Here is a 22,412-nt window from a genome sequence, read left to right as displayed (position 1 = left end):
ACAGGTATTTGTTCTCATCTCCTGCCCCACTCCCCCGACGCGGTTCTCCCCTTCCTATAATTTATACCTGCCAATAAATATCTTAGTCCACAAGGACAACAGAACCAAAGACTTCTAGAAAATCTCAGTCTACTAACATTGGTAACAGCTATGGAAGTTAGTCATAAGCTTGAAAAATTAGATAAAGAGCTGCAGCAAGTGATCAGATTTCCACCACTCATCTTGGTGAGATGAGACCCCAAGGGACCCATCCCTGCTGACACCAACCATTCTTACCAGTAGTCCACCAACACACAAGCTGTCCACAGTAGAACACCACAGACTGCCGGGTGTTTGGAGGCTACGTAACCCCGAGTTCCTAGAACAGGAACCGAGGCTTGGAAGAAGATCAGTGCAGCGCACTCAGCGAATGGATAAACTGAATCATCATTTCACAAGGCTGCAAGCCCATTACTAGTCAAATCCCAACACGGAACCAGAAAGAAGTTTAAACTAAATTCCTGGTTTAAATAACATTCAATGCAAAAAATCCATCTAGTTACTAGATACTTGGATTATCTTCAAATGAATTAACAAAGCAAGAGTTGAATTATTCGGATGTAAGATCTCCTAGCACAGAAATTCTACTGGAGTCAACACGTCACTGTTAGAGGAAGCAGCTACAACAAATGAAAAACTAATTTCTTACATTCAAGGCTGAAGTCCTTCACTTACTGCCCACTTCCACCAAGCATCCCTCCCAAAAGTTCCCTGGGGTATTAAGTTCACAGTACTCTGCTACAAATTTGACACGTCACACATTACTCATTGTTGATGAGGGTTATTTAAGAACATTCACTGCCTGACCTTTATGATCTACCCAAGATGAAATAGAAACAGGTTTGAGAATAAAAAACAATTTACCTTCACTACCAACAAAGATGACTCAGCAGGATGGATAGAGCTGTCTGAGCTTAAGCCTGTGTCATGTGTTTGAGACACAATTGGCATGAAAGAGAAAAGGATGCCTGCTTCGTGGTGGGATTTCTTCCACTTTGAGTGGGAGGTACTATACATTTCCCAGATCATTCAGATGTAAATATTCCACTACCTCATTTTATCACTCGGATATCTGACAGCCACTAGGACAATGTTCCAGCTTTGTACTGCTCTTCATGAAAGACCGAGAGAAAGCTGTAAAGCTGGTGATAGCTGCATTTGTACTCCTCACCATTTACACTGATGGGAATGAAGGCTTAAGGGTCTGCCTAAACACGTAAACTGTAAACTCTTCAGACAGAAGATGCATACCACAGATTACCATAAGCAGCTATTTCAGAGAAAATTATACTTTTCTCTCCAGACCACATAGCAGCGCCTGAAAAAGTTACATCAAATTTGCAAAAAGAAACAAAAGGGGGAGTGTCAAGCCAAGGACCCAATTTCTCCACCGAGTTCAGTTCAGTCCTTCCTCTACCTCTCAAACTGAAACTTACACACTCCTCCCTGGGTATTTACCGTCATGAAACAGTTGACAAATTCCATGTCCCTCTTTTAGGAGGGATGTCTTCTTAAGAGTAAGTCAATGGCCAACCAGAAAGTAAGTGTTGGCGGTGAAGTAGCAGCTTTTTGGAAGCTAGATCACGCAGAGAAACTTCTCAATTTATACTTTAAAAAATAAGTTTGCCACATTCATGTGAGACACAACATCCTATAGCCATCTTCCTTCACTGTTTCAAAAAGACAGAACTTGCAAAGCTCTGGAATACTTTCCTCAAAATAAGTGGGTTCAGTAAAAGTTACGTTGTTTCCCTAAATACTACCTAACTTCATTGCATGTGCCTTTCCCACTGGTTATCTGGAGCATTCAGGGTACTAACCTATGGGAGGTATCTTGCCTAACTTTCTCAAGCAATGAGGCCCTGACAACACAGAAAGCAAATTGTTCCAAAAGGAGGATTTTAAGCCAAATTTTACCCTGCAGCACATTTCTCAGTGAGCTTCAACTCTGGGCCACAATGCTTTGCGGGTGCTGTGGCATCAGGGCTTCAGGTTTCCCTTGTCCAAAGTGGGCATGAACTCTAACATAGGAACCGCCTGGCTGTCTCACTGTAACCCTCAACTGCCGAGAACCCGCTGAGGACAACCACTTTTTGATAGGGTTCCTCAGTATTAGGGGGGAAGCTAATTCCCAATAATTGACCAAAGACAGTCAATTATGCTTATGTTCTATACAGCACGCTATTTTCTTAGAATTTATCAATCGCAGACCTGAAAAAACTTGAGACAAACTGGCACACAAGATTAGCCTGTCATACGTTCTGTGTCACCCATAACATCACACCTTTTTAGAAGAGTTTAAACCAGTGATTCTCAACCAAGGGACACTTGAGAACGTCTGCATGTATTTTTGACTGTCACTACTGAAGGGAAAGGACCTACTGCCACCCAGTAGAGACCAGGGATCTTGCTAAACACTAGACACTGCACACGACAATTCCCCACAACAAAAAATTACCAAGCCCAAAACGCCAACAGTGTGCAGGCTGAGTAATCCTGGTTAAACTAAAGACTACACTAGATGTTAGTCACTTACTAGATCTCACACCAAACGAGAATTTAGATCTCAGAATCTAGAAAATTCTATAATAGCCTCCCTTGGCCATTTCTTCCTACAGTCAAAAAAAAAAAAAAAAAAAAAAAGTGAGCAGATCGTGCCCTGCTTAAGTAGTATTCACAAATGGGGATCTCAAGACACTGTGTGCAAGTTACTGATCCAGAACTAAGGCTTGGGCAGCTCTGATAAGTCATGCCTCCTGAGTTCAAAAAAGAAAAATGAACCCAAGCAATTAAGTGTAACAGAAAACTTTATAGTCCATAAAAATTAGTGAATTTGGACTTGCTGCAGTAGTGGGCAAAGTTCAGGATTGCTTCTATACTAACAAACTGTAGGACACTTCTATCCAAGCTAGTGAAGAGTACAGTATCCTTAGAGACAACTTCCACATGAGTTAACAAAAAGCTAGCTGCAAACCAGAGCACTAATGACTGGCTCTGCGAAGAGAAACCATCCACCCAAAGCCTGTGTAACCACCTAGTCAAACTTAAGGCCAAAGTGTAATAGCACCAGGCTGTAAGGGCTATCATCTAGCCTACGCAAAGCTTTTCCTAGCTGCTCAACTTATTCCAGTCCATTAGCAATTAAAAATCATAAAAAGTCTTGGGAGGCAATCACGAGCCACGTTCAATTTGCCATAGGTTTGCCAGACTAACGGGAACGAGACACATCACCACATTAAGATGCACACTGAATCTGTGAGTGGGAACCTATCCACAATGCCCAGCTATTTAAATGACTTTTTGGTAAAACAGAAGGCCTGAGACCTAGAAGGCGCAAAATGACTGAAGACCAGAGTAACTCTTAATTTTTATGGGAACAAGGTTCTGCACAATCTCCAATTATTTCCCTCAACCTACTGAAAACTCTAGACACCGGACAACTTTCATCCATTGGGGGCAGAGGGCGCTAAACAGTACTACTTTATCATGAAGATGAGGCCTAATGTTGCTAATACTTCAGTTAACCTTTTCAGGAGCCAGCTTTGGTAAAACCATACTTTTCTAAATTTAAAGATCAAAATACAATCTTTCCTATCAGTAGAAGACTAGTTAAAAACCAAGTTAATCGCACAACTCTTCCCCTAAACTGCTTTTTGGGAAAAGGGACAAATCCCAACACCCTCAACTAAAGGATGCAACTAAATGCAGTGTCAGGCTGCCAGATACAGGCTAATGCTCCTTCCAGTTTTGCTCAACTAGCCCAAAACAAGTACTGTACAAGGATTCAAAATCCTCAAGAATCAAGTACGTCCCCTACTTTATTAGTGAGTCAAAGCCCCAGGAACGCCTATCCTCATGGAAATTCCAAAGCAAATAATCAAAGTTTAAACTTAAGACATTTTGGTAAAAATGTAAAATATTTCAGTTGACTAACAAAGCTGTACTACAGAAAGAATAGTTTGCCCAAGATCTGGCCTCCTGTGATTTCACTCGTCTCAAACTTCCTTTTGGTGAAAAGTAAAAACCACCTAGAGCTGATCCACAGCACAGTAGTATCAGAGACCAGCAAGCAAAATGCAACCGTGCATTAAGGTAATACTTAATTTTTATTATTTCCTTATTTTTGTAATTAAAAAATCAGAAGGAAAATAATTATATATAATCCTTTCCTGTAGCCACTAAAGCCAGGAGGCAGGAAATAGCCTTCACAATCCTACTCAGGTTTTGCTGAAGGATCCGAGTGTTACGCAAATTACTTTAAAAAGCAGCAACGATGTACCGTACTAACAAATAGGAAGGTCGGTTAAAGCAGTTAAGTCCTTCTAAATAGCTGTCTAAAACAGATTCTGGATCAAGCAAAGAAGGTACCAAGAAAAACAAATTTTTAACTGCTATCAAAATTCCTATTCATTTAAACTTCTAGAGAAAACTACCCGGAGAATGTTCTAGAAAGAATAGTAGTCTTGAGTTTCCACTTTGTTTTAGTTAAAAAAAAAAAAAAAAAAAAGAACAATTTACTTCTTTCAACTTTCAAAGAATACCCCAACTAAGACCACACCTTCACGCACAACATGGCTTTCTGGTAACTAAGACAGCAATAACACCCTTGTTGCAACAATCCAGCGGCTGGGTGTGAACTTCACTACTTACTGGATGAAAAACAGTCTCCTGAAAGGTACTGTGGATGAAAGGCGCCTTTGACTTTTAAACAGATTTAACTTTTTAAGATGACTTCCAGGTTACTTAAATTTGGGCGCGCCTTGTATTTTTACATTACATTTCTTTTCCATTTCCCGTCAGAAAAACTTTCCTGTTGAAGATTCCGCACACAACGTTGTGGCTCACACCACCTCTACGCGTAAACTGTGAAAGCAATTTACACGTAAAGGACCAATAAAAGAGCGTAGACTTGTCTCTAAATCTTTAATTGGCTACGGTGACCTGAATTTACTGCATGAGTTACCTTCTAGATCTCAAGGTTTAATCAACACGAGGATAATTTACATAAATATGCAACTTTTAAAAGTAAAAACCAAGTCCAACGAATATTTGAGCACCTACTAAAAGCTGCAGAACTCGAGCAGTGACGCATTTAGCGTTAATAAGGTTGTAAGGATCGTGCTTCAGATGCTGACTTGATGGAACTTCCCCAGTATTTGGGCCAAAAAGTTTTTTCTCAAAGGGGGGAAGGGACAGTTTGGAGGCAACAAAACCAAACTCGGCCGTTTGTTGCATTTACGTGAACTTCCCGTTCACCGTCCAGTCTGCACGAAACCAAGCGAAGTTTTGGTAACTTTTTCCAAGAACAGTCTCAGGTCTCCTGAGACGAGCGCCGGAGGCTCGCCACGCGGCCGCTCGGTGCTGGGCCCCGCGTCCGCGGCTCTCCTCGGGGAGACCGGGGGCAGCTCTCTGCGCTCGGGGTCCGGCGGGTGCACGAGCAGCCCCAGAACCCCCAGGGTCGCGGAAGGAATGGGGGCTGCGGGACCGCCTGTCCTGGTGCCTGAGGGCGGGGAGGGCCTCACCTTGCTGCGGTCCTCCTCCTGCTGCTGCAGCAACTCGGGAACCGCGGCCATGGCGACGCGGGCCTCGAGCGGGGGCCGTCTGGCTGCGCGAGGAAAGAAGAGGCTGGGCCGCGGCCGCCGTCAGGGCGCCTCTCAGGGGCGGCTGCGGCCCCGCCTCCGCTAGCCTCCCTGCCCGACGGCGGTGGGAGGCCTCGGGACTCCGCCACCATCCCAGCAGCCCCGGGAAAGGCGAGCGGCACGCCACGTGCTCCCCCAGAGCGGCCTCCCCCGTCCCCGCGGCCGTCATCTTGGAGCCGGGCAAAGAAGCTACGCGGGGCCTACCCTCGCTCCGGGCCACGCGGAAACCGCCGACCGCAGGGGCACCACGGCGACGCGGAGCTACGGACACTGCCAACGAGGAGCGTTTCAAGAAAGACTACGCGGTAGCGTGGGGGAATTTATTGCTCAGCCAGAATCCAAGATGGCGGCGAGCTGTGACGTAATAAGATCTCGCGAGAGCGAAAGGGCGCGATTTGAAAGTTCCCGCGCTTCCGCCCGAGGGGAGGGACTCCCCAAGGATCGCCAGTCTATGAAGGTGATCGGAAGCTAGGGGTGGGGCGTGAGCGCCGCAGTGCGTGCTGGGACCGCCGTTCTGGGGCGGGGCCTAACTCGAGCCCAAAGCGCGGGACTAAGGAAAGTAAGGTCCAGGGAGGGTGTTGTCGTTCTGGAAGTTAAGCGAAGCGTGGTGGCTTCTGAGGTACCTACCCCTGCCGTTGGCCGGGCTTCTCTTTAAACCGTCGCTTCCTTAATCCTGACTCCCACCTGAGGGGCCACAGCCGTCCTGTCCTCACCTTGGTTCCACACGCATGGCGGCCCGCGAGGCTGCCTTCTGGGGATCACGGCGGTGGGCCCTGCCGACCGCCGCTTACTGGCTCGGGCCTGACGTCCCTTCCGAAGCTCGGGTCCGCCGGCTGTTACATGGGGTCGCAGTAGTACCCACCGGAGAGCGTGTGGGTTGCAGGAGAGGTCTCCGCACGGGATGCCCTGCACGGAACCCGGCGTTCAGGGGTCGGCGGGTAACGGGTGACTGCCCGTAATGGCCGCTGTGCGCGCGCTTTCCGTTTGTTCCCTGTCTCCCTCCCGATGCGTCCTGTCCTGCACGTTGAGTGTTGCGGCGCCTGCCCCAAGTTGTCTGCTCTTCGTCAGTTAAGCGCCAGTCCAGGGCCCGCGTGGTTGGGTTCGCGCGCTTGGCTGCGGGGCCCCGGGTTTCCCGGTTGGGATCCCGGGATCGGACATGGCGCCGCTCGTCAGGCCCGGCTGAGGTGGCGTCCCACATACTACAACTAGAAATGATGCGGGTCGGTGAGCTGAAGAGTCGAAAGAAAGATTTCTTGGACTTTCAAGGTCTGGCAGTAGTGCTCTTTTATTTAGAGAATAGTGTGGAATAGCACGGGGACAGGAGCCATGGGCAGTCAGAGCTGCTGCTGCTGCATGGGGACAGGACCCATGGGCAGTCAGAGCTGCTGCTGCTGCTGCATGGGGACAGGACCCATGGGCAGTCAGAGCTGCTGCTGCTGCTGCTTGCGGATAGGACCCATGGGCAGTCAGAGCTGCTGCTGCTGCATGGGGACAGGACCCACTGGCAGGAGGAGCTGCTGCTGCCCCTGCAAACACGGGTTGAGAGTAGGGCTAAATTTAAGGTGTAGGTGTGTGAGTTATCTCTTTACAAGACAAAGGAAAGAATATGTAAAAAAGTCATTAAAATGGTATCAGTGCAGGTGGGGTCTTGTTATTGGGTGGTCTTATAACTTTTAGATAAGAATCAAACCGGATTAAGTAAATGGCAGAAGACGCCACCTTAAATATTATCTTCAGCTAAAGACAAAGGAGAATGTTGGGGGGGGTCACTTACTTGAGGTTACCAGACAGTAAACAACTTAAGTCCTTGCCTTCCCCAGGAAGCGTTTCCAGAGATAAGGTCATCCCCCTTCCCTCCTGGTGCAGAGAGTGCGACACCCCCCCACAGAGGGAGACTTCCTTCACAAATGCAAATGTCTCATCAGAGGGCAAGCAAATTCCACTCCTCAGAGCCTCCTCATCTGCATTTTTTTAAAAGTAACCAGCCTAAAATAATCCTCATCAGAAGGACCCACAGCTAGAATATACAACTGTGGGGGCGGGGGGACGGGGGGGGGGGCGCCTTGGGGAGAAGAAAAGAAAGAGTTTGGCGGTAGATGTTAGCTCAGAGCCGATCTTAAAAAACAATAAGCGCGGTCCTTCTGGTATTGCCCAGAGGCTGTCTTTGAAAGCGCTTTGCCCGGACATGTTGGGAAAGCTTACTGCATACGGTCTTCGTGTGCGGCCTTCACCTCTACGATTCGCGGGTGCAACACGTTTGGGATCTAACACCACTTTTCTCTTTCTAGGGACACGAATTAAAAAGACCCTCGGCGCTGAAGTGGGCTAGAGGGAAGTGAAAAGCATCTGGAGATGAAGGCCTTTCAGAGCCTCTGCAGGCGGCTGAGCCGCTCGCCCGGGTCTCCTGCAGAGCCAGCCCCGAGCGCGGCCTTCTCCGCTTCCTCGTGCTCGTGGGGCCGGAAGAAAACAGTGAATCCTTACGGAAACGTGGACCAAGGGAAGTACTCTGATTTAGTGCAGTCCGTCTTGTCGTCCAGAGCTCGCGCGCAGACTCCGGAATCCTTGTTCGAGGAAGACGCTCTCCTCTACGGGCCTGTGAGTAAGGGGAAGCCCCCAGAGCGCGGTGGGGAAGCGGGAGCGCCGCAGAACTGGTTTCCTCTCTTCAGTCCGGAGAGGGGGCTGAGCCCACACGCCGCAAGTGATCCTGCAATCCCTTTGAAAATCCCTCTGCAAAGGACTGTGATTCCCAGTGTGACCCGCATCCTTCAGCAGACCATGACATCGGAACAGCTGTTCTATTTGGAGAGGTGGAAACAGCGGATGATTCTGGAACTGGGAGAGGATGGCTTTGCAGAATATACTTCAAGTAATTACCTCAATCCTGGTTCCATATGATTTACTATGTTTTCTAGAGTATAGAACACCAGTGTCAAAAGAATGAGTTTTGGTTTTTTTTTTAACTTTTAACTAGTGAGGAACTACTTTCGAATGACAATAATTAGCATTAAACAGCACTTTATGTGTATTAAGTCACTTAATCCTCATGACAACCTCATGAAGCATGGATGCTATCATCCCCCTTTCACAGATGAAACTGAAGCACAGAGATCAAGTTCTCTGACTAAATGATGTATAAGATTCATTTATTTTGTAACTACAAACTTAAGTATTAGAATTGCATGTTTTCTTTGATTATGGAAAAGAGTCAATAGCCAGATGATAGAATTCTAGTTGTTTGCTAAGCATTCTGTTCAGAATCTAGTAAATACTGCCTTGCTCTACTGATCAGCATAGACTGACTTGTAAACAAGAAACCAGAACACATGATCTGTATCTAGATCTTGGTAAATTGAGATAATCAAATGCTCTTGATTAGGAACTGGGAATAAATAAACTTTAGCCTTCAACTCCTAACTTACTAACTTCTTAGACAAGTGAGAATAACTTCCTTAAAACAGATTCATTCAGGGGCAGGCCCCGTGGCCAAGTGGTTAAGTTCGTGCGCTCCGCTGCAGGCGGCCCAGTGTTTCGTTGTGTTCGAATCCTGGGCGAGGACATGGCACTGCTCATCAAACCACATTGAGGCAACGTCCCACATGCCACAACTAGAAGGATCCACAACGAAGAATATACAACTATGTACTGGGGGGTTTTGGGGAGAAAAAGGGAAAAAAAATAAAATTTAAAAAAAAAACAGATTCGTTCAAAAACAAGATGAAAGAAAAACATTGGCGTTGGTGAATTAGCTCGTCCCTATCAGGATTATATAGTTGTCTTTTGTTAAAGTTGTTTTGCTGTGATCATCCCTTAACCTGTGCCTCCCAGAGAGCAGTGTCTGTACCCCTAGTGGTACACAAGCACTTTTATTTTTAATTTTAAGAGTAATGTACTTATTTTGAAGTATTTTTAGAAAAACTGTATGTGTGTGCATAACACATTAAACCTGGTCACATGTGTTTTAAAGAAAAAAACTGTATAGGTGGCAGGGCATCTGGATATGGCAAAAATGGTCAAGGCCCTAGCCCCTTATAACATTCCTCAGCTGTTTGGGGCAAGGAGTATATGCAGGGGTCTAACTGCCTTCTTAAGATAGTTAATTAGTGACAACGACCAAACTATTCTGTTTTCTAAACAAGCAACATGAAAAAAAATCTTTTAATGACAGCTTAAGTTTTTTCTCTGTACAACTAGATTTTAGAATGGACATTATTTCCCCATGAGAAATTCTTTTGATTTTCCTTAAACCAGGAATGTCACAGCTTGTGGGACTCTAAGAAATGTAAAGGCAGAAACCTGTTGGCACATGTGGGAACCTAGGTCTGTAGCTCTTCACCCAAAATAAAGAAATGGTGGCCCCTTTGATAAAGGAGAGGAGTTTCTGTTTGGAATATGAATTAGCCCCACTATCCCAGGCAGAGAGAAAACTATGGTTGTTTTCCAGAGTCAACTGTTGATCTAGATTACTACTCTGATGTGTTTCGCAGTTAACTCAGGATCAACCTTAAGAAACAGGCAGAATCATGGTTTGGTTTTTTTTTCCATAAGGGGGCACTCACCTACAGATTAGTGTTGTGGCCCAAAAAAAGGAAGGAGAAGAAAGAAAGACAAAGAGCGTTTCATAACCTACAAAATTGATTAATGAGTCAGGAGTGGCAGTTTTAAAAATACTAGACTGATAGATTTTTTTTCTGCCTGGTCTTGCCAAAGTCCAGGGCATAGAGATGTGCCCAGTGCTGGCGTTCTCAAACACTCGGTCAGCTTCCCAAGCATCAGTTTACCTCTTGGATATTGCTGAGGATAAGAAAGTGTTGATCATAGTGGAAAGGGCTGGGGTTTATTTTTGCAGTTTTTTGCTACACTGATTTTTAAATCCTAAAATATTATCCATCCTATCAGTTCTGTCAGTCAGAATATTGGACATTCGTTATTTTTTTTTAATGGATGTTATATACTGGGACTTGAAAACATTTTACCTTTCATTCCTTTAATTTATTGAGTGAATACTCTGACTTGATGGTATCTGCAAATCTTGAATCTTTTTAAATTTATTTTGACAAATTGAATCATTTTTAATGTTCTGAGCCTTACAATCTAAAGGATCCTGTAATCTAGATCCCCATGTCATTGCCTCTTATACATGAAGAATCCACCCAGGAGTTAAGTCTGCAGTGGGAGATGAGTTGTCTGTTTGCTTGGTAGTAATATGGTTTGATACTGCCTCATTCGATGAGATTCTTTTCCTCGTTTTCTGTAGGTCTGTCTCCAAACAAATAGATTTCCTACTCTGTTTCTTTTCCTTTTTGTTTTTTTTAAAGGTTGGCACCTGAGCTAACAACTGTTGCCAGTCTTTTTTTTCTTCTTCTTTTTCTCCCCAAATCCCCCCAGTACATAGTTGTATATTCTAGTTGTGGTATGTGGGACGCCGCCTCAGCCTGGCCTAAGGGGCAGTGCCATGTCCGCTCCCAGGATCCGAACCTGCGACACCCTCAGCCGCCGAAGTGGAGCACATGAACTTAACCACTCGGCCACGGGGCTGACCCCCCTACTCTTTTTCTCTGTGTATCTAAATAATGGTCCCTGAGTTTGCCTCCCTCACTCTGCTGTGTGGTAGAGTGGAATGAACATAGACTGTGTGCCAGGCTGCCTGCCCAACTTTTTGCTTTTGGGCAAATTAGCAGCACTGTCTAGCCCTCAAAAAGTGTATGAGCAGATAAATTCAGAACAGAGCAACTGTCTTAGGCTGTTTTAGCCCTAAAAAATAGTGCAGGGGAAGAATATCACAAGTTCCCTGTGCTCAAGTCCCACAAGATCTACTTTCTTGTTTTTAATTTGTAGGTGCCTCGATTTTCATTTCTTGCCAGTCACTAGGCCTCTTAGTAAAAGGATTCCCCCACCTATGTTCATCGTTAAGTTTTGGTTGTAAAAAGAAGTATAAACAAAAGTGCAATTCCCTAAATTTCTTTCTTAGAACCAGTTAACTTACTAAAATGGATACTTAAATTCACCGTACCATAAACTAGGTGGGATTCTATCGCACCCGGATCTTCAGTTCTAGTTTTGGCCTAATTCTACCAGAAATACTTTATTTTAATCCCTTTTATTTTCTAAACTATTCTAGTCCCTTTGGTTTTCAAAGTGCATTCCTAGGTTTCACAAGAGTTTGAAATGTGGTGTGTTAGGGGTTGATACTTAAAGGTAACTTTTATGTAATTTTTAGTTTTACTGTTCAGAGTTTTTTAGAGTATTTGTTTTTTAGTGCTAGCTTTGGTTTTGTTTGGTTTTCCTTTTCCCCTGATTTTCCTTTCAGACATATTTTTACAAGGAAAACGATTCCATAAAGCCTTGGAAAGCATACTTTCACCCCAGGGAAACTTAAAAGAGAGTGATGAGAATCTCCTTGAGTCTGGCTACATCGAAAGTGTCCAGCATATTCTGAAAGATGTCAGTGGAGTGCGAGCTGTTGAAAGCGCTGTTCATCATGAGACCTTGAAGTATGTAGGTCTGCTGGACTGTGTGGCTGAGTATCAGTAAGTATTAGATTGTTTCCATCAAAGTGTAGAAGTGAGTGAATGCAGGGTGGGACAGATGGTGCCTGTCAAACACTACTTTTCCTCTTAACTCCTGCTTCAAGGTGCAGCCTCTGAAAGGTCGAAACCTATGTGATAAGTAACAGAATTGGGAACGGGGCTGGAGGTAAGGACAGATACAGGGTGAAGAGTCACGTAATCCATGTAAATCTGTGTTCCAAAATCACAGTGTTTGGTGGAGAAAAGGTAGAATTTTTCAATATCTCTAGGATAGCCTGTTTTCCAACATGTTTCTTCTCAAAGCAAGGTACCAGCCAGAAGACCCAATTTAATTCCTGCACTTTCTTTCCTGTTGCCCTAAAAATAGCATCTTGATATGTTAGCCCTGAAAATCCATTCTTTTCCTGGCTTCCAGGCAGTGTTTGACATGGATAGGAACTTTAAGCTTACCAAAGCTTCCTACAGTTTTCTAATTGCTGCTGTGTTACTGTTTTTCCCACTTACTCCAAATTCCAAGGGTGGATATAACCTGTAGATACCCCTATTCCAAAAAGAGAATGTGAGCAATACAACAGAATTGGGGGGAAAGTCTGTGAGTTTAACCCTTGGAACTCTAGTTAAAATTTAAATTTTTAAAAAATTGACAGAATATTTATTAGTCTGGAAACTGTGTTTAGGCTACCTAACAGTTTTCTGCCATAGGTACCTCATATCCAAGAAGAGCCATGTGTGCCTAGAAATTTCTATTTTTGGCTCCACTTTAGATTATCCAAGGGAGACATACAATCAGTTATACCTAAGGCCTACAAGAAGTTACTGACACCAAACACTTTTCATAGGGATTATAAAATATGTCCACAGTACTGCTGTTTATTTGGTATTTTTGCTCTTTAGGTTAAGAGCATTAACATTGAGAATATGAACATTGCACATTTTTGAAACTAAGGTTTTAGAAATTTAAAAAGAGTTTTTAATGGGTAATATATAGACTTGGTTAATTTAAGCTACTAGAAGTAAATCTCCCACCCCTACTCTTTAAAAAAAAAAATATTTTTAATGTGGTGAAATACACATGACATAAAATTTACCATAAAATTCACCATTTTTAAGTATACAGTTCAGTGGTATTAAATACATTCATAATGTAGTCTAAGCATCACTATCTATCTTCAGGACACTTTTCATCTTATAAAACTGAAACTCTGTACCCATGAACTAGGAACCCCTTCTATTCCCCCCTACTTCCAGCACCTGGCAACCTTTCATTCTACTTTCTGTTTCTATGAATTTGACTACTCTTAAGTACTTCATATAAGTGGAATGATACAGTATTTGTCTTTTTGTCACTGTCCTATTTCATTCAGCATAATGTCCTCAAGCTTCATCTATGTTGTAGCATATGTCAGAATTTTTTTCAGGCTCATTAATATTCCATCGTATGTATGTACTGAATTTTGCTTATCTATTCATCTGTCAATGGCCACTTGGATTGTTTTCATGTTTTAGTCATGAATAATGCTATTATAAACCTGGGTATACAAATACCTCTTCAGGCTCTTGCTTTCAGTTTTTTTGGATGTATAGTCAAAAGTGGAATGGCTGGTTCATATGGTAATTCTATTTTTAAGTTGTTTAGGAACTGCCATACTATATTCCACAGGAGCTATACCATTTTATATTCCCACCAATGGTGTATAAGGGTTCCAATTTTTCCACATCTTTTTTTTTTTTTTTTTAAGATTTTATTTTTCCTTTTTCTCCCCAAAGTCCCTTGGTACATAGTTGTGTATTTTTAGTTGTGGATCCTTGTAGTTGTGGTGTGCAGGACGCCGCCTCAGCATGGCTTGATGAGTGGTGCCATGCCATGCCCAGGATCCGAACCAGCGAAACCCTGGGCCTTGAAGCAGAGCACGCAAACTTAACCACTCTGCCACTCCTTTTTAACACTTGTTATTTTCTGTTGCTTTGATAGTAGCCATCCTAATGGGTGTGAAGTGATATCTCATTGTAGTTTTGATTTGCATTTCCCTAATGATTAGTGGTGTTGAGCATCATTTCATGTGCTTATTGGCCATTTGTTGGAAAGACTGCCTTTTCGTGGGGCTGGCCCTATGGCCAGTGGTCAAGTTGGCGCACTCTGCTTCAACACGAGGGTTTACTTCAGGGCTCTCTATTTTGTTTCATTGGTCTATATGTCTGTCTTTATACTACTATCACTATTTTAATTACTGTAGCTTTGTAGTAAGTTTTGAAATCAGCAAGTGTGAATCCTCCAGCTTTGTTCTTTTTTAAGATTGTTTTGGCTATTTGGAGTTCCTTGAGATTCCATATGGATTTTAGGATGGGTTTTTCTGTTTTTGCAGAAAATGTCACTGGGATTGTCATAGAGATTGCATTAAATTTATAGATTGCTTTGGGTAGTATGAACATTGTAACAGTTAAATCTTCCAATTTATGTACATGGAATGTGTTTCCATTTCCATTTATTTATGTCTTTAATTTCTTTCAACAGTGATTTGTAGTTTTCATTGTAGGTGTCTTTCACTTCCTTGCTTAAGTTAATTCTCAAGTATTTTATTATTTTGATGGAATTATAAATGAAACTGTTTTTGTAATTTCCTTTTCAGGTTGCTTGATATTCATGTATAGAAATGAAGTTGATTTTCATGTGTTGACTTTATATCTTGCTACTTTTCTGGATTCATTTATTAGTTCTACCAGTTTTTTTTTTTATTCCTTCGGGTTTTCAACATGTAAAATCATATCATGCGTGAACAGAGATAATTTTACTTCTTCCTTTCCAATTTGCATGTGTTTTATTTCTTTCTCTTGCCCAGTTGCTCTGGCTAGAACATCTGGTACTCTTGTTGAATAGAAGTGGCTTTGAAAGCAGACAGCCTTGCCTTGTTGCTGATCTTAGAAGAAAACCTTCCACTCTTTCACTATTGAGACTGATGTTCGCTGTGGGTTTTTCATATATGGCTTTTATTTTGTTGAGGTAGTTTCTTTCTCTTCCTAGTTTGTTGAGTGTTTTTATCATTAAAGGGTATTTAATTTTGTTGAATGCTTTCTCTGCATCAATTGAGATAATTATGTAGTTTTCTTCATTCTATTAATATAGTATATTACATTGATTGATTTTTGTGTGTTGAACCATCCTTGCATTCCAGGAATAAATCCCACTTGGTCATAGTGTATAATCCTTTTAATATGCTGCTGAATTTGGCTTGCTAATATTTTGTTGAGGATTTTTGCATCAGTGTTCATAAGGGATGTTGCTCTGTGGTTTTATTTTCTTGTAGTGTCTTTGTCTGACTTTGGTATCAAGGTAATGCTGGATTTATAGAATGAGTTAGGAAGAGTTCCTTATTTTATGCCCTTTTTTGAAAAGTTTTAGAGGAGTTGATAATAGTTCTTCTTTGAATGTTTGATAGAATTCACCAGTAAAGCCATCAGGTCCAGGGCTTTCATTTGAGAGATTTTTGATTACTGATTCAATTTCCTTGCTAATTATAGATGTAGTCAGATATTCTATTTATTCCTGGTTTAGTCCTGGTAGGTTTTGTGTTTCTAGGAATTTGTCCATTTCATCTACGTTATCCACCTTTTTGGCATACAATTTTTCATGATATTCTCTTACCCTCTTTTTTTTAAAGATTTTATTTTTTCTTTCTTCTCCCCAAAGCCCCCTGGTACATAGTTGTATATTTTTAGTTGTGGGTCCTTCTAGTTGTGGCATGTGGGACACTGCCCCAGCATGGTCTGATGAGCAGTGCTAGGTCCATGCCTAGGATCCAAACCGGCAAAACCCCGGGCTGCCCAAGTGGAGCACACAAACTTAACCACTTGACCATGGGGCTGGGTACCCCCCAACCCCATACCTTTTGTTTTTTCTTCAGTAGAATCAGTAGTTTGTTCCAAATTCGTTTCTGATTTTTATAATTTGAATCTTCCCTCTTTTTTCTAAGTCAGTCCAGCTAAAGGTTTGTAATTTTGTTGATCTTTTCAGAGAACCAACTTTTGATTTCATTGACTTTTCTGTTTTCTATTTATTTTGTCTCTGCTCTAATTTTTTTTTATTTTCTTCCTTCTGCAAGCTTTGGCTTTGCGTCTTCATTTTCTAGTTCCTTAAGTTATAAGGTTATGTTATTGATTTGATTCTTTCTTGTTTTTTAGTGTAAGCGTTTATAGCTATAAATTTCCTCCTTAACACTGCTTTCACTGTGTCCCATAAGTTTTGGTACATTGTGTGTTTCTTTTCATTTGTCTCTAAGTATTTTCTAATTTCCCTTGTGATGTCTTTTTTGGTTGTTTAAGAATGTGTTTGATTTCCACAGTTTTGTTATTTTCCAGTTTTACTTCTGCTATTGATTTCTAATTTCATCCCATTGTGCAGAGAAGATACTTTGTATGATATCCGTCTTTTTAATTTGTGGCCTAACGTGTGGTTTGTCCTGGAAAGTGTCCTGTGTGCGCTTGAGAAGGTCTGCATCCTGTTGTTGGGAGTGTCCTGTGTGCGTCTAGTAGATCGAGTTAGTTTATGGTGTTGCTTGAAGTCTTCTGTCTGCTTGTTCTATCCATTATTGAGAATGGTGTATTAAAGTCTCCAACTATTATTGTAGAACTATATTTCCCCCATCAATTTTGTCAATTTTTGCTTCATATATCTTGCGACCTGTTATTTGGTGCATAAATGTTCATGATTGTTCTATCTTCTTGCTGTGTTGAAACTTTTATTAATATAGGATGTCTTTCTTTGTCTCTTGTCACCTTTTTTGATTTAAAGTCTAATTTGTCTGCTATTAGAGCCACCCCTACTCTCTTTCGGTTACTCTTTGCGTGGAATATCTATTTATATCCTTTCACCTTCAATCTATTTGCATCTTTGGATATACAGTGAGTCTCTTGTGGAGAGCTTATGGTTGGATCATGTATTTTTATGCATTCTGCCAGTCTCTGGCTTTGGCTTGGCAAGTTTAACCCATTTACATTTAAAGTAATTACTGATATAAGAAGGGACTTCTGTCATTTTTCTCTTTGTTTTCTGTATGCCTTATAGATTTTTTCTCTCTCATTTCCTGCATTTTACTGTGTTTTGTTCATTTTTTTGTAGTGAAATGTTTCAATTCCTTCCTCATTTTTTTTGTATATTATATAGCTATTTTTCTTGTGATGACCACAAGAATTACATTTAACATGCTAGTTGTAACACTCTAATTTGAATTTATACCAGCTTAACTTCAATAACATTCACGAACTCTGCTCCTTCGATAGCTCCGTCCCCATCCCTTTCAGTTGTTGATGTCACAAAATTATGTGTTTATATATTATGTGCCCCAAAACATAAACTAATGATTTTTTAGATGCATTAGTTTCTTAAATTACGTAGAAAACAAATGGAAATACAAACCAAAGTTACATTAATACTAGCTTTTAGACTAACTTTTTAAAAGTATTACTCTTTTAAATCACATAGGAACAAAAAAGTGGAGTTACAAGCCATTGTTACAATAATACTAGCTTTTATAATTGCCCATGTATTTACCTTTATTGAGATTGTTGAGCATCTTTAAAACTAAAAAAGCCTTTGTCTAGGACATATGCTATCACGTTTCCAGGGACAGTTTCTGTTGATTTACTTTTTTCCTTTGAATGGGCCATGCTTTCCTCTTTCTTTGTATGCCTTGTGATTTTTTGTTGAAAACTGGACATTTGAATCTGATATTGTGGTAACACTGGAAATCCTCGTCTCTCTGTACCCCCGAGGTTTGCTGGGTTTTGTATATTGTTTTGGGATTTTTATTGTAGGCTATCTCTGTGCTAAAAGTCAACCCTAAGGTGTAAACTTAAGATCTTCTCAGCTCTTTTCTGAGCCAGTGCCTTTCCCTGGACATGCACAGTCATTTTCTCATTCTCTCCAAATGTGCAGTTGCTTTTGGATGTGATAGTCTTTAGAGTTTGACTTCCAAAAGAGAAAAATGAAGTAGGGGCAGGGGGTGAAATGGTGCCAGCCTTTTAAATCCCCTGGAAGTCACTTCAGCCAGAGGAAGAAGGGCTTGCAACAGTAGGGGGAGAGGCAACAAAAATGGCCATCCTCCTCTTTGCCTACACCTCTGTGGTCAGAAACAGTGATAGAGCACAGATCCCTGATATTTGGAGGACTGGATGCTTTTTGTCCATTCTGACTGCCATAAGCTGTGTGTAAGCTGCTCCAGGAATATGTGCGTAGCTGCTACCATGCTAAGAGCTAATATTGAACAAAATTAACCACAATTTACCATCCAAGCCCTAAATAGACTCTAGATTTCTGTAATAGACAGATTTCTAGTTTTTCACAGTTACGAACTGTAGCAATGAACATGTCTCTTTGTACACTATTGTGAGAGTTTCTCTAGGCAGGTGCCCAGGTTCATTTGTTTGTTTTGGTGGGTGACACGCAGTTTGGATAAATTCAATTGATCTGAAGTAGGTCTAGACATGAATACTTCTTAAATTTCCAGGCGCTTGTCACTTGAACCTAGGATATCAAACCATTGCTCTCTGCTACATACCTAAAAGGGAAATTGTGGGGTCAAAGAGTATGTACATTTTAAATTATCACAGATATGAGTGTGCTTATTTTTGCACACCTTTAATAACACAATTTAATAATTTTAATAACATTGTATGTTGTAATTCCAGTCTGCATTTCATGTAAATTAGGTTGAGCATCTTCTCATTTGTTTAAGAGCTAATTGTGAACAGTCCTTTTGCAGTTTTTTTTTTTTTTTTTAAAGATTTTATTTTTTTCCTTTTTCTCCCCAAAGCCCCCCGGTACATAGTTGTATATTCTTCGTTGTGGGTCCTTCTAGTTGTGGCATGTGGGACGCTGCCTCAGCGTGGTCTGATGAGCAGTGCCATGTCCGCGCCCAGGATTCGAACCAACGAAACACTGGGCCGCCTGCAGCGGAGCGCGCGAACTTAACCACTCGGCCACGGGGCCAGCCCCAGTCCTTTTGCAGTTTTAATTTGGGTTTATACTATTAAGATTTTTTTTCACATTATTAAGTTCTACAAGTTACTAGTGTGTTGCTAGAAACAGTGGTCCATGGCAGAACTCTTTATTTTAGAAATGTTTATTTTGATTTATTCAAGGAAGAGAACTGGGAATGCTAGTCCCTGGGGTTACTCAAGCCCTCTCTTCATTTGCATAGATTGTCAAACTTTGTGATATTACAAAACAATTATAAAAAAATTACCTCTAGATCTGCACTGTCCAGTAGAGTAGCGACTAGTCACATACAGCCATTAAGCACTTGAGTGTGGCCAGTCCAAACTGAGGTATGCTGTAAATATACAAAGTAGATTTCAAGGACTTAGTACAAAAAAAGAACATAAAATATCCCTTTAAATACTTTTTTATATTGATTATATGTTGAAGTGATAATATTTTGGATGTGTTGGGCTAAATAAAATATTAAAACTTCACCTGTTTCTTTTTCATTTTCTTTTTTGATGTGGCTACTAGAAATTTAAAATTACGTGTAGCTCGCATTTTATTTCTTTTAGACAGTGCTACTCTAGACTGATATTCACTTGCATAAGTTGTAACTCTAAAGTTATGGTGACAGGTAGGTAACTTACATACTTTGTACAAAATCTCCCTCTAAACTGCTAATTTTGAAATTGAAGTCATGAAAGGCAGATTGAATAGATAGAGCCCTTTGAGAGTCACTAGTTATTAGTCCACTCGCCCTATGATCCTTTTGATATCTGCAGTTGGGAAGTATAAAATCCCACCAGGATGGGGGGAGTGGGAAGGAATGCACTGGTAATTTGACTTAAAAAAGTGGCAGGAGTTTTATTTTCCCAATATCCCTAATAGTAAGACTCCCTACCCTGTGTGTAAACTTTTAGGGCATGCACCAGGTCTCCTTATTTGTATTTCTGCATATAGGTGATGACTATTAAATGCTGATGGATGTGAACCCCAGCTTTGGTTTCTGAGCAAGAGAATTTCTGAGGCTCCATGATGTATAGTCCTTCATGATAGGAACTTTGCTACTCGTCTGTTGTGGTTCATTCTGATAGACATTTGAAGCAAAATCAACTAAGATAATGAGAAATGTAGTTTCTGTTCCCCTGTCAGCTGTTAAAGGAAAGGAGGCTGTGGAGGGCCAAAGGAACTTCGACAAAGTTTAGAAACTTGAACTTCGGAAAAGTTGTTTCCCAGCACTCCCATGTGTGCCTGCACCTGGAGCTCTCATCAGTGCACTTCAGGAAACATTTTCTGTCACACCCCTGACAGGCTCATTACTGACCTGACTAAAGGGCTCACAGGAAAGAGAACATCACACCTTTCTAGTCCTAAGGAGTAAAGCTCAGGGGAGCTGTGTTTTTGGAAAGTGGAGAATAGAAGCAACAGTCATTGGGTGACAGGTAGTAAACCACGTAAGAAGAGGGTTAACCTCAGTTTGAATTATTATGTACAAAGACTTCCTTTGGTTTCTCTTTAGGGGCAAGCTGTGTGTGATTGATTGGAAGACATCAGAGAAACCAAAACCTTTTATCCGAAATACATTTGACAACCCACTGCAAGTTGTGGCATACGTTGGTGCCATAAACCATGATGCCAACTATAGCTTTCAGGTCAGGACACTGAGCCTCTACTTACTTAAAGCTTTGCTGAATGATTTTTTATAGCTACTTAACTCCTTATAACTTCTGCTCTGTTTGTATCCTACTGCTTAATCTGTTCCTTGTCCTTCTACCACTTTAAAAAGTCCTTCCCCCCTCCTCTTCCTGGGCTTCCTGTTGTTGTTAATAGTTCCTTAGTGATCACAGTCCATTCTTCAATGTCTTAATTGTCGTCTTTGTGTTCTTATGTGCCCTAGTGCCATCTTTCATCAACCTATCGTATAAACTGAGTTAGGAGATTTTACTATAGATTGTTTTGTTCTGAGTTTGCCCTGGAGTAAGAAGAAAATGAATCTAAACTCTGGTCTTACTGTAGAAATACTGTAATTGCCCTGTGTTTCTTCCTAGGTTCAGTGTGGCTTAATTGTAGTGGCCTACAAAGATGGATCCCCTGCCCACCCACATTTCATGGATGCTGAGCTCTGTTCCCAGTACTGGGCAAAGTGGCTTCTTCGACTAGAAGAATATACAAAGAAGGAAAAGAAGCAGAATAGTCAGAAACCAGATTAGGGTCAGGATGCTGTTTGAGAACATTCAGCCCTTTCCTACAGTTTGGGAAGGTATATCACTGTTTACTGTGATCTAAAAATGGAGATGCTACAGGATCTGAGCGCTACATTAACATAAGCAGAAGTATTAATTTGTTGAAATTTCTTGCATCCAAAAGGACTGAAAAGCCAAAAAAGTTTAGATTTAAAGAGCTGGACTTCAGCACATAAAAGACCAACTGTGTTACCTCTGACTGTTATTTACCTGAAGAAAGAGCAAGCAGGATTAGCACAGTGTTGGTGGCTCTTGGACTTCCCTGTAGACTTTTCTGGGTCCTGGGCAGGACGCCCAGTGTCTGATTGAGATTGGAGGGCAGTGAGGCTTGGTGTGCCAAGCATTTCCCCAGGGTATGCCAGGAGGGAAGGGGCCATGCACCCCCAGGGTGTATGTGGAGGGAGAACTCCCATCAGCCAACTATTACTGCCAGTGCAGTTTCATAAAACTTGTTTTATATATTGGGGCTTTCTATATACTTCATTTGGGGAAAAAAATTTCATTTAACATTTTTGAAAAATAAGTGTGTGATTCCTTAGACTCAAGTAAACATTGCTGTCTGGAAAGATGGAGCCTATTTACCATGTCATTGGCAGTATCCCATGGCACACCACCAAATAACCCCCAGAAGTAGCCAGACTCCAATCTGAGAATCGTAATTGTACGTATCTTAGTAGCCATATTCTGGCTTGAGTCAATGAATCATGTACCTAGAGAAAATGTATCATTTGTAGACTTTTTCAACTATGGAAGACAACAAAATCTAATAATTTTTTGTACGTTTGATAAGTAATAAAAATTATTAGTTGTTACTGGGTTTGGAAAACTTAAATACCTACCATGGCCTTGTGGGGGGAGTCCCTGTTTTATGGAGTAGGTTAGCATTTTAGTTACAGTTGCTGTCTTAAAAAAGTTGGGTGCTGCGATTACTTTTTTCTTTCATTAGCCATTATAAGAAATAAAATATAAGATGTGAGTAAAGTAATAA

The 22,412-nt window shown here is 41.5% G+C and overlaps 2 protein-coding genes and 1 non-coding gene across 8 annotated transcripts in view; 1 reads left to right on the top strand and 2 right to left on the bottom strand.

Annotated features, from left to right (window-relative positions):
* Window positions 1–6,034, bottom strand: part of SNX5 (sorting nexin 5) — a 24,940-nt gene extending 18,906 nt beyond the window's left edge. Inside the window, exons 1-2 of one of the 4 annotated variants that reach the window (XM_023626074.2) lie at window positions 5,883–6,034; window positions 5,562–5,644 (exon numbers count right to left, since the gene is read on the bottom strand). In XM_023626074.2, the coding sequence (XP_023481842.1) occupies window positions 5,562–5,612 (51 nt within the window). In that variant the 5' untranslated portion in view covers window positions 5,613–5,644; window positions 5,883–6,034. Of the gene's footprint in view, window positions 1–4,689; window positions 5,296–5,561; window positions 5,645–5,882 lie in introns of those variants that run through there. The other 3 variants (XM_070247092.1, XM_070247091.1, XM_070247090.1) reach the window with 3 other exon arrangements.
* On the bottom strand, window positions 199–435 carry LOC111770083 (small nucleolar RNA SNORD17). Its single transcript, XR_002803027.1, has one exon. It is a non-coding gene; the product is annotated as a small nucleolar RNA SNORD17 (small nucleolar RNA).
* Window positions 5,655–22,412, top strand: MGME1 (mitochondrial genome maintenance exonuclease 1). Of its 3 annotated transcripts, none has more exons than XM_001491106.6 (5): window positions 5,655–6,135; window positions 7,967–8,544; window positions 11,986–12,205; window positions 20,701–20,833; window positions 21,230–22,412. In XM_001491106.6, the coding sequence occupies exons 2-5, from the start codon at window positions 8,031–8,033 to the stop codon at window positions 21,389–21,391; spliced, it is 1,029 nt and encodes a 342-aa protein (XP_001491156.1). In that variant the 5' UTR covers window positions 5,655–6,135; window positions 7,967–8,030; the 3' UTR covers window positions 21,392–22,412. The 3 variants fall into 3 exon arrangements, with proteins under 3 accessions (XP_001491156.1, XP_023481843.1, XP_005604520.1); XM_023626075.2 differs by having other exon boundaries at window positions 6,057–6,944; XM_005604463.4 differs by having other exon boundaries at window positions 6,106–6,297.

The sequence above is a fragment of the Equus caballus genome, chromosome 22 (assembly GCF_041296265.1).
Source record: "Equus caballus isolate H_3958 breed thoroughbred chromosome 22, TB-T2T, whole genome shotgun sequence".
NCBI classification, from domain to species: domain Eukaryota; kingdom Metazoa; phylum Chordata; class Mammalia; order Perissodactyla; family Equidae; genus Equus; species Equus caballus.
This window is presented reverse-complemented; position numbering and strand designations above follow the sequence as displayed.